The sequence below is a fragment of the Elgaria multicarinata genome, chromosome 14 (genome assembly GCF_023053635.1).
Source record: "Elgaria multicarinata webbii isolate HBS135686 ecotype San Diego chromosome 14, rElgMul1.1.pri, whole genome shotgun sequence".
Classification (NCBI taxonomy): Eukaryota; Metazoa; Chordata; class Lepidosauria; order Squamata; family Anguidae; genus Elgaria; species Elgaria multicarinata.
The window spans coordinates 20,950,740-20,963,043 of NC_086184.1; the positions used below are offsets into that span (position 1 = coordinate 20,950,740).

The 12,304-nt window shown below is 42.0% G+C and overlaps 1 protein-coding gene across 1 annotated transcript in view; it reads left to right on the top strand.

Annotated features, from left to right (window-relative positions):
• CDH8 (cadherin 8) overlaps positions 1-12,304 on the top strand; it is a 272,479-nt gene that overhangs the window by 241,059 nt on the left and 19,116 nt on the right. Inside the window, exon 9 of the mRNA XM_063140865.1 lies at positions 4,355-4,472. Coding sequence (XP_062996935.1) covers positions 4,355-4,472 — 118 coding nt within the window. The remainder of the gene's footprint in view (positions 1-4,354; positions 4,473-12,304) is intronic.

Sequence of the window (12,304 nt, forward strand, 5' to 3'; positions counted from 1 at the left end):
ACAGTTGATGCTTGTCTGACTTCATACATGTATATTTGGTAGAGTAAAAATAAAAATAATAAATAAATAAATCTCATTACATGCATTGCATGTGCACATGGGTGAGGTGAAGGTTGCTATGGGAACACAAACTCTTAGCGTCTTGACTTGAATCTGTGAAACAAAGAAGTGACATTTTCGCAACACTATTTCATACAGCATCCCACGTCTTTTGCGAGTAGAGAAGGAAGCATGGAATAAAGACACGAACACCAGAGCTTGGGATAAACTAGGGCCTCTTTATTTACATAAGGGAACTTTACCCATCCCTGGATCTGCATGTGAAAGTGCAGGAATCTATTAGACCCTTTCTTCAGGCACCTAGCCTGCCAATAATGGTGAGCCCCTCCATTGAACACAGGGGTTGGGTAAACCGCCCCCCCTTATTTGGGGGGACTGGCCTGCATCATCTCCACTCAGTGTTGCGGAGCTCCAAGTAGATGAGACAGGAGGGTCTCCAAAAGCAAACCATATCCTGACACCAGAGCTGCACTGGACCTCTGGATATACCAATTGCCAAAAGGTGCCAGAGGGCTCACGGTCCCTATTGTAATAACATGCAAATTCCTGCACACTTCTGTCAATCCAATCTAATCCACTTATTTACTCACCCTCCGCTAATCGTAATTCCAGTATGGAGTAGGCAAACAACCTGTACACTACGATTCATGGAAGGTAAAATTCCTACTCAGCCCCCTTCCAAAGGTGGTGACTGGTTAATCCCATACTAGTTAAAGGGAGGGAGAGTAGGAGCCAAGAAGTGAAAGAGGCCGGGCTTCAGCAGGGCAGGCCTTTATAGGCTCTGCCCCACCCCCACCTCATGTTGCCCATGTGTCATTGCATGAGAAGCATCTTTCTTCCCCCTCCTCCTGCCCCAAGTCATTCCAGCTGGGTGGGAAGCGGGCTTTGAAGGAGGGAGAGATGGTGGTGGTTAATAATAATGATACCCATGGTGAGTACGAATATGACTGAACATTGCAACTTCTGATATGTGTTAGTGAAGCTCTACAGTATATCTATGAAATATAAGCATTCCTTTTAATAACCCTCCTTCTACACCATTATGTGGTTTTCTAATCTTCCTTAAAACACAGAGATTCAGTTGGGGAAACAATAACATTAACGTTTCTAAAATTGGGGATGGTGTGTGGAGAAAGTCCAAGTGTTTCTCCCCCTCCTGGGATGCTTAGATCTGAGCTGCCATTTCTCTGAGGGCTTCAGAAAAAAAAAAACCCTCAGAGATGTTTCTTTTTCTTTGCCACAACTCCACCATCCTCTCAGCCAAACAAGGCCACTTTGCAACATGGACTTGAATATCTGTCACCATTCTCGTTACTCCCAGAGTGCAGGAAACGGAATAATGGGCTCAAGTTACAGGAAGCCAGATTCTGGCTGGACATCAGAAAAAACTTCCTAACTGTTAGAGCAGTACGCCAATGGAACCAGTTACCTAGGGAGGTTGTTGGCTCTCCCACACTAGAGGCAGCTGGACAACCATCTGCCAGGGATGCTTTAAGGTGGATTCCTGCGTTGAGCAGGGGTTTGGACTTATTGGCCCCTTCTAATTCTACTATTCTATGATTTTTTGTGGCTGCCACTATGCCCCAGAACCATATGCCCCAGGACAAATTTAGTTAAAAGCCCCCTACCCTATTTCTCTACCCACAAAGAGGGAGGAGAATTTACTCACGGCTCTAGAAATATTACAAATTGGGGTCATGCAATACTCCTGGTGGTTCCACATGGACCAAGTGGAGTCCATCCTTCCTAAGGAATTCTCTGCCTTTGGAGGTCAAGTAGGCACCAGTGTTGTGCTGCTGGCACCTCTTGAAAACATTTTTATTTCAGGAACCCTTCCTTGATTGTCTGCCCACAGTTTATCAAAAGTCAGTTTTATCAGAACCCTGTTGATGTTGCTTTTAAAAATATTGATTACTTTAACATGATGCTTTTATACAACTGTTCACCACTCCAAAACTTTTGGATGTGGAGTGGTATACAAATAATGTAAATAAAAATGGTATGGAGGAAGGAAAGAGAACTATAATCCTATTCCCCCCCCCCCAAAAAAAAATACTTCCTCACAAAACTTATAATGAAGTTGTTACACTCCAGCTACCTGGATTGCACATTCTGAGCTGTTCTGCAGCCAAAATATATCTTATTCCACAATCATCATCTTAGCTATGTGGACTAATGGAAGGCCAGTACCTTGCTGTACTGTGTGCATATGTTTGTGTGAACTGAAGCAGTACTTATTTGATCCTGAATTTGATCAATACTCAAATTATGGGACAAGATGTAGAGAAACCTGCCTATATGAAATCCACAAGCCCCATCTACCAACTCCCTCCTGTTTCAGCCAAATTACACCCCCTCAATTCTATGATCTTCTAAACACAATCTTTATTAGCTAGTAAAAAGAAATATAAACAGTGGGGCCAAAGGAACATGAAATGCAAGAGATACAGCCGGTGACATTTCTATTCAGAGGAAAATAAAGTGTAGACAATAAGCAGAGTAACTATTCACAACAGCAGTAATTGGTGAGAACACCATCTTCCTAGTTATTCTATGCTAATTTAACACCTGTCAAAGGTGGTGGTGGTGTGTAGGGCTTAAGAAACAGTAAAGGTAATAGCAACTACTCACATGACAGACTGACTGCTGCAGAATATCTGAAAAGGGAACAGCCAGAGATACTTAGAAATCAATACCCCAATGTGGAACGCAATACAACTTTTAGGCTGCAAACTTGAATATAGTTACTAAAAAAAGTAAACACAAGTGAAATCAAGAGGAGTTACTTCAAAGGAAACATCAGTAGCATTCGGCTGTTGTGGCCTATTTAATCCCACTGGGAAATTAAGCATATTCTTCTCTCCTGTTCCAGTGGGCTTGATTGGCAATTCTTCCCAGCTCACTCCTTCTGTAGAATGGCTCCCCTTCCCTTTACCAAACCAAAATCCATAATGAAATGCTCAGGAATCATAGAGTCATAAAATCATAGAATAGTAGGGTTGGAAGGGGCCTATAAGGCCATCGAGCCCAACCCCCTGCTCAATGCAGGAATCCACCTTAAAGCATGCCTGGCAGATGTTTGTCCAGCTGCCTCTTCAATGCCTCTATTGTTGAAGAGCCGACAACCTCCCTAGGTCATTGGTTCCATTGCCATACTGCTCTAATAGTCAGGAAGTTTTTTTTCCTGATGTCCAGCCGTAATCTGGCTTCCTTTAACTTGAGCCCATTATTCCGTGTCCTGCACTCTGGGATGATCGAGCATTTTAAAGTGCTTAACGTTGACTAAATCATATGTATGGAGTCAACATTGTGCTGCTACATCCCTCCTTGTGGTCTTCTTGAGAAGAACTCCATCTGAGGGAAACCACAAAGATGATATATCTAGATCATGAATGGGCTACCAAATAAAAACAGTCTATCCCGCTCTTGTACCTTTAACCTCGTGGGAATCAGAAGATGGTGCTCACCGCTACCCCCCACCTCTCCACTGCATGGAGATCAGATTTATGTTATGGCTTCATTTATTTAAAATATTTATATATCATTTCCTATTATAAAATAATAACCAAATCAGTTTACAAAATTTGATGTAAATAATTTAAAAGTTGCAAGACTATGCAACAATTATTGTGTGCTGATGTCTGCTGAAGAAGCTACTGTAAAAGGCACAGGACTTGCAAATAGAGGTTGAAAAGCCTAGATACGTCTATTTTTAAATGAAGTGTTGAATCCAGACTTAGTTGAATTTGGGTTCCATTGAAATCAATGGAACAAGTTAGTCACGACTTAAGCATCCTATTGATTTCAATGAGAACTGTATTCACCTATTTTTTGTATGGTTTTTTATCTTATTTTTATTGTGAATATCAACAAACAGAACAGAAAATACATCATGAAAATGGGGAAAAATACAGCCATACATTGTGTATATAGAATTATCATTTCCATCATATGTACCATTCCCCCCCCCAAAAAAAGGGAGAGAGTTATACAAAGGTTTCAAGAAAAACAGACCAGATATCCATATATTTATCCACTTGCAAGTTGTGTCTATATAACACTTGTTCAAAAGTTGATAATGTTATTAGGTCCTTGATCCATTGCATTATGGGAAGTGTGAATTTGTCCTTCCAATGTGATAATATAATTCCCCTAACTTAATCTGGATCTAACTCAATGAATGTACTGTTTCATGCTATATTTAAACGTAAATATTTTCCTTCCCACTTATATTCTGATCAAAGTACCTTTGTCATGTCTAGATTTAAGGTAAACATTATTTTCCCTGTTTTAGGTTATTCACACCATGATAGCCATTGACAAAGATGATCCTAAAAATGGACACTATTTCGTTTACAACCTTCCACCTGAAATGGTCAACAATCCCAATTTTACGATTGAGAAAAACCAAGGTAAATTCACATGCATGGTGTACTTTGTTTCTCCTTCATTGCTTTGTTCTGTTTTTGGGAGCTACTTTTCCTGATGCTGCTTGTTCACCTGCCCTCTCTGAGAAAATGAACAATGAAAGAAGTGAGTAAGAGTAGAACTAGAATTAAACTCTGCTTCACTGTCCTCTCCCTCTGTGAGGTGAGGCAGATTGGACCTGGTGGGAGAAGCACAGTGGTGGATGTGAGTGTTAGATCAATGTTCTTTTCACCCAAGGATGAGATCCAAACAGCCCTTAAGCACGACTCCACCATTCCAGCGACAGAGGGTTCAAAAGCGCTTTTGAACCCTCTGTCGCTGGAATGGTGGAGTCGTGCTTAAGGGCTGTTTGGATCTCGTCCTTGGGTGAAAATAACATTGATCTAACATGAGCCCCACTGAGAAGACCTTGTTCAAGGTCTCCTCCGACTCTGGACTCAAACCCTGTTCATCAGTAATGTGGGGGGTGACATGAAACACACCCATAAGTGAAATGAAGGGATTAAAGTGGTGCACTGAGCTCTGCAATACTTAGTAATTTAAAAACGGAGCAATGGTTCAGTTCCATTTCAGAAACAACAATGTACATGAGGAGAATTTTGGAAGCATGCCTACATTTAAGAGACACAGAGCTTCTTTCAATAGGCTCCATGAATCTCCGGGTAGACATTTGTCACAATCCAGTTTTAGCAAGGGAAAATTACTATCAAGCATGTACTAAAAAAGGGTGAGAATGTTGTTAGGTCAGCAAAGTTTGAAGGACAACTTATTTTAGCATTGCTGTTTGGAAAGGAAAGGGCACACTTTAATCCTGTCACACTCTAAAATTGCCATTTCATTCACTCTGAGGAAGGAAGAAGACAAATTTGGATTCCTTTTACTGTCATTGAGTAATAAAATTTACCCTGGGTACATTTCCCGGCACACAGATATACTTGAAGGTCAGATGGCAAATGAACAGTATTCAGTCACAGAGTCTTGAAAGATTATTTTCTGAATGTGTGGATTGTCAAATTAGGGAATGCGCTTCATCGGTGTTGATTGATACAGTGCCTGGTTGTAAGTCTCTTAAGTTGTGCATATCCATGGATTGTTTATACGTTGTATGTGCATTGATGGACTGCCGGCCTGCAGGATTTCTACTCTGGTACCAAGGTGCCATGTCAGATTTCACAAGGAGAGGAAGGCAAGATTCTAAGCAACTTTTAGAGCTCTGTTCTTTAATATTTTCAGAATCAAATTATGGGCTACTCTGAACAAAGCTAGAGATGTTAACATCTCCCATCCTTGCATCTTCAGACCTTGCCTTTCAGGGGGTGGTGGTGATGGTGGTGGGGGTGGTAAAGGGAACATTTGATTATCATGGTTGTATATGGATCTCCTGTATTTTGTTGTGCATTTAGGCATTTACAAAAAAATATCAAATCTGCAGTTATGGAATGGGGGGATACCTGAGTTGGCAGTAGAACATGTGAAAAAGGATCTTAGCACATGAGTCAGCAACGTGATAAGGCTGCAAAAAGGCTTAATTTGATTTTGGCTGCCTTAATGGAACCAAAGTTTCCAAAACACAGGAAACAACAGTTTTACTTTATTCTGCCTTATTCAGATTAGGAATGACTTGAGCACCCAACTGGGTCCAGGAGCCTGGCAGACTCCCTCATGCTGGCCTCCTGGACCCCGGTCAGCAAGCTGTGTGAGCTCCCAATCCTTACCAGACCCTGTCCACCAGTGGCCAGCAGTCATCCGTCCCTTCAGTGAGTCACCACTTATGAAAAAATGGTGACCTGTGTTTTTCTGTAAATTGATTCTTATGCAAATGGTGGCTATAAAGCAGCAACTTATGCACCATTAGAAGCATAAATGGTTCATGGTCATGATTCCCTGCATAATAAAGGGTATTGGATTAGGTGGCCAACACAGACATACGTATCTATGAATGTTTGATTCTCTATGTGTGTTGTTGTTGTTGTTGTTGTTGTTTTGGGGGGTTCTCTGTGGTTTTTTGATTCTGTGTTTATTTCCTCTGAAATCAATGAAATGTAATGACCACATAAATGTCTAGAAGCAGCAAGCTTCTATGACAAAACAAGCAGGTATGTTTGCATTTCTTTTTCGGCTTAGCTAAACAGTCCATTGCACTCATTAACTTTCTCCTTTCAATGTGTTACCCTTCTGAGATGACCTCCTCCTCCCACTCCCCCTCCTCCCGACTCTAAAGTCACTTGCAGAGTGGCATAGGAACGCAGACCTTTATAACAGTGTGTATCCTAAAAAACAAACATGTGTGCTATTTTTGGGAGACTAATTGCATTGCATTAGGGAAGTAACCTTTTTGTTAGGGGAGAAATATCAATGCCTGTCTGCAGAATAGTGTGTGTGTGTGTGTGTGTGTGTGTGTGTGTGTGTGTGTGTGCGTGTGCGTATGTATGTTGGCCACCAAATTGGATGGCTTTAAAAGGGGGTTGGATAAATTCCTGGAGGCAAAGGCTATCAATGGCTACTAGCCCTGATGGTTATGTGTGATCTCCAGTATTCGAGGCAGTAAGCCTGTGTGCACCAGTTGCTGGGGAACATGGGGAGGAGGGCGCTGTTGCACCTGCTTGATAATCCCTGGCTGATGGCTGGTTGGCCACTGTGTGAACAGAGTGCTGGACTAGACGGACCCTTGGTCTGATCCAGCATCAGGGCTCTTCTTATGTTCTTGTTCAAAATCATCTTCATCTATTTATAAGGGTTTTGTTGCATGCACATTCAAGGCTGTCCCTTCCCCTTAAAATCTGCACCCTGCCTCCTCTGTTCATTTCCAATGAATGTTGAATGATCTTTAATTTTAAACACTCCCTTATCCTTTCTGTAGCATCTATAGATCTCAGGGCTGGTTCACACATGTATGTCAATCATTTTGATTGCTCAGCAGCAGATAAATGTGTGAACAAAGCCCACTGAGAAGTATTGCCACTGAGGTGTCATGAGGTAGTCTAAGAGTTCCATCTGCGCTATTTGATCTGGGATGAACCCTTCACACTGTAGTGAAGAAGTGATGAATAAACTGAGAGTGACCTTTGCAAGAAGGTGCATGCATTTCCTCCTCTATGGATCAAAATTCTTGCTATGCAGTTGCAAACATAGTACATTCCTTCATATGGAGGGAGGAGCAGCATTGCACCTGCTGCCACAGGGATGGGAGAGGAATTTCTTTGGTTCACATTTTAATGTGAATTTACTTAATTTTGTACTTTCAAACCTATACCTGAACTGAAATTCAGGTAATCTTCAAAACTTGTATCTCTCCGAATTTTTCAATGGAGTCCTAACATGAATGGAAGTTCAAGGAATAAATATATATCCGGTGACTTGTTTCCTGCTCACATTTGTGTTCAGGGTTGCAAAGGGGAGATGTTCACAATATTTATGAACAAGAACAAAATTCTTATACATCACAACTCCACCACCACCCAATCATGTTAAATGTAATTAATTAGTAAGAAATCCTGACCAGTTCACAAATTTGGACTGCTAATGGCTTTCCACATTGCAGTAATGCTGCTTTGCTTCTCAACAATTTCTGTGTCATTAAAAATGAATGTTATAATTCTGGTAGCACAAAGTACTATTGTAACTATGTTGATAACTAGGGCTGTGCATGCCCCCCCCGACCCGCTCCAGAACCGGATCTGGAGTGAGATCCGTAGGTCCGGATCGATATTTGGACGCCATTTTGCCCCCTTCCCCACTTACCTGCCTCTGCGGCGGGTGGCGGAGGCAGTTAAGTGGGGAAGGGAGGGACAAAATGGGGTCTGAATAAGCCCCCTCCCCCTTACCTGGATCCGCCATCCGCCACTGCATGGACCGCAGTGGCAAGAGAGCCAGGTAAGCCTGCCTCTGCCACCATCACCGCATGGACGGTAACAGTGGCAGATGGCAGCAGTTCGTAAACCCCACTCCCCCACTTATACCTGGCTCCATCGCCACCATGGTCCCCATGCCTAAGGCCAGAAATAAGATGCAGATGACGGAGCCAAGTAAGCCCCCTCCCCAAGTATCTGGTTCCGCCGCCGTCGCCACATGGACTGTGGTGGCGGAACCAGGTAAGCCCCTCTTCCCCACTTACCTGGCTCTGCCGCCATCACCACACGGACCATGGCGGCGGCAGACGGGGGAGCCAGGTAAGCTCCTCTCCCCACTTACTTGGCTCCGAAGCTTCAGAACGGTCTGAATCGCTTTGGGTCGATCCGGACCTCCCCCGATTTGCTCCAGAGCACACCCCTATTGATAATGGCCCATTTATTAACATTCTTCTGTTCTTTTATATCTCTGTATCCATTGCTGATTTGAGATTATTGAGAAATGTAGCAATTCCTAATATTAATAATATGCCTCCTCCACCTCCTCCTCCTCCTCCTCCTCCTTCCCTGCTTTTAGTGCTACTATGAAACATATCACTGGAAGATACCTTGAGCATTTCCTGTGCTATTCACCTGCATAACAGTTCTGTAAGGATTACAGTCGTAATTGTAATCCTAAAGGTAGCAAAATATTTATTTGGTTAGAACACTATGTTCTGCCACTGTAGTGTCCATGCACCACCCGGAAAAGGTCACAATGTGTTGCTGTTCTTTTGATTTTGTTTTTTTATATAACAAAAGTGCTTTTAAAAATATACCAAAATGCTTTTAAACTAGGTCTATAGCAGGATGTCATTTTGATTTGTTTTTAACTTGAATTTTTCCTGTTCATAAATCCAAATGCTAATGAGGACACAGCTTTTGATGAAAACATGCATATTCCCAAAAATGTGTACTTTAGAGAAATGTGCAATTTTAAAATGTGCATTTTCTAAAAACACAACCAACAACAACAAGCCCTGCACATTTCCCTCAGTGTTATAGGGGAAGGAAGTGATAATTTGAGTATGCACTTCCAAAAAATATGTTCTGAAATCTGCATTTTGCCATTCAAATGAAAAGAAAAGCAGATTGCAACTAAACTCTGGAGTGGAGCTCAGAGAACCTTCTTGAATTCAAACATCTCAATTCTCCCATCTCTAATTTAAACAGCTGTATTTTAGAACAAAATACACACATACAGATGTGCTTTGAGATAGACTGAGCTGAATTTCTTTAGAAGACAGTTTTCTGAAAAATTGTTTTATATTCCCCCCCCCCTTTCTTCTCAGCCCCCTAGAAAAACAGGGCCCGTTTGCAGAATTCTCTCCAAATATTCTCTGCCTTTTTTCTTTGTTGGTTTCTGGTGCCCCACTACCCCCCTCCCACAGTGCCCTGGAAAGACACTGAAGCATTATAGAGGATGTAAAAGTCATCCATACTGTCAGTCACAGAAGACAGTACTGGCCTCGATGGGCAGTGGCCCAAATCAGTATAAAGTAGCTGTGTATGTTCATATTCATGACCATTCCATCCATGGCGTGACCGTGTTCCCCTAGACTCTGAAGCATTAAAGATGGCAAGAGAAAATATTTCAATATTTTTGGATTGCAACTTTTCTTCTGTACTCTTTAGCTATGCACAGTCAGTGCATGTCCTGCTCCAGTGGTTTTTGCTGAAACAACACTGTAATATGCTCCTTTTGCTGCTCTTGATCAGCCTGTCTCTCTGTCATCACTTGACAGTTTCCCTCTGGGTTTTTGGAGAACTGTCCTCTCTCAAATATAGAACTTTGAAAGATAGCAGGTGTTCTGCTGTTGTTTCCTTTGCAACCTTTCCTTTGCTCTCTCTTCAGCTTCAGTAGTAACCTTCTGACCTCAGGTATAAATGGCTAAATGTCTCGTTACTTTTTGTGTGCACATGGAACATATGCCCAGAGTAACTACAGCTTTATGGTCTGAGCATTAGTGGGAAAATATCCATACAGATTTTAAAAAACTTGGTGAAATGTTCTAACCTGGATGCCATGAGTACAAGCTGACCTTTCCTTATCTAGAATGGGCTAGTCTAAACATACCTTACCATCCAGCTAGCTGGCCCCAATGAGGGTCAGCATTACCATTCTTGGGCAGCTGTGAAGGCCCCAGCATCCTGGCAGAGTCCACTATTCTGGTTTGGCATTCCCCCCTCCCCGCCTTACCCAGCACTTGGAGCAATGGTAAGTGGTCTGGATCAAGCCACCCTTTTTATTTCCGATCATGCCTCCAAACTACTATTACTCTGGTGCATTGTGGGTAATTAAACAGGTGACTAGACACAACCACTAAGCAGAGCTTGGAACCCTTCCACCATAACCATGGAAGCCCATCTAGGTCCACTAGCAAAGGAGAAGGCCCTCCAGAGGATACTTTGTCCAGCACCGCCTCAAACCTGGAGCCTGCCTGGACCTTGATAGATGTCCTGAAAAAGTTCTTTCCCGGGACAGAAAGAACTTTTCAAAGCTCTATGCCTCCAGACTCCTTGTATCCATGAGACTGCTTCTGGTACTGAAGTCTTTTCGACTTTAGCCATGGTTGGTAGCTGTACCTGATGCATGCAACCCTGGGAACTACACAGAACATTCTGGAAATATAGTAGTTTATAGTACCACTTTCCTTTCAATCCTATTTATTTGTTCATTTTTTTTTTAAAAAAAAAAAGTTTTATTCTTTATAATTATTTCAGTTTTGTAAGTTTTTCCCTACACAAATTTAAAGGTGGTGACCCCTTGGAAACAAAGGATTTGTTTATACTGAAACTCTTTTTTCCATGCATTTTTTCTTCTTTTTCCCCATACTGCCAGCTTTTCAGTGTTAAGGACATGCTCCTGAATTACCAATGGATTCTGTCCACTGCCTTGTTTGTTTGACTTGGTACGTAAGGGAGCTGTGTGACCACATTTTTTTTTTAACAAGAATTAATTTAGATTTAATTTTCAACCTTATCTCACCAGCAGAATATTGGCAGATATCCCAACTCTCTTATCATGGACAGCTGATTATTTATTCATTCATTTTAAATTCAGGAAAGCAACTATGCAGCATTTCCATGATGGTTCAAAGGGGGCCATTCCATTTTGTGAGTCTGCAAGGCAACAAATCAGATATAACTCTTTGAGGCTTTCTATACAAACACGAATAGTGTTTTGGTTCCTACACAATGAGTAAAGCAGTTCATGGACTGTGCCAGTTTCAATTGGTGGGACATTACATGGTAATTCTGTTCCTGAACTGAACCAATTCAGACTGCAATGGGGGGAAAGAAAAGAAAAGAAACACTGGGGCCTTAGCTAGACCTAAGGTTTATCCTGGGATCGTCCCAGAGTCATCCCTGTTCATGTAAATGACACACAGGATATCCCTGGAGCAGGCAGGGACGACCCCGGGATGATCCTGGGATAAACTTTAGGTCGCTAAGGCCTGGCTGTGACAGAATATTCCTGCATATAGAAAATTAGGTTATCAGAGAGAAGGCCAAGCTACTGAACAATGTGCAGATAGCTTTATTTATATGAGGGAGATTTCAATCACACAGTCCTTCTTCCACCTACTGTCTGAAGTGGACAGGAACAGTTTTATCTTATGATAAGCAGTTTGTCAAGAGAGCCTCTTATTTCATCACAGGTAGTGTCTTGCCAATTGGGTACTTATTGAAATGAATTATGGACATTTAAAATGAAAACTTCCCCTCAGATTCAAGCATCAACATCCCCAGGTGTATTCAGTTGCTTTATGCCCAAACAGACTATTCGTCTACCTAGCATGGCATTACTTATCTTGACTGGCAGTGGCTCTCCAGAGTTTCTTTTCCATCACCAGCTAACAGATCCTTTTAATTGGAGATGTCAGGGATTGAAACTAGGGCATTCTATCTGTGTCTACACATCACTG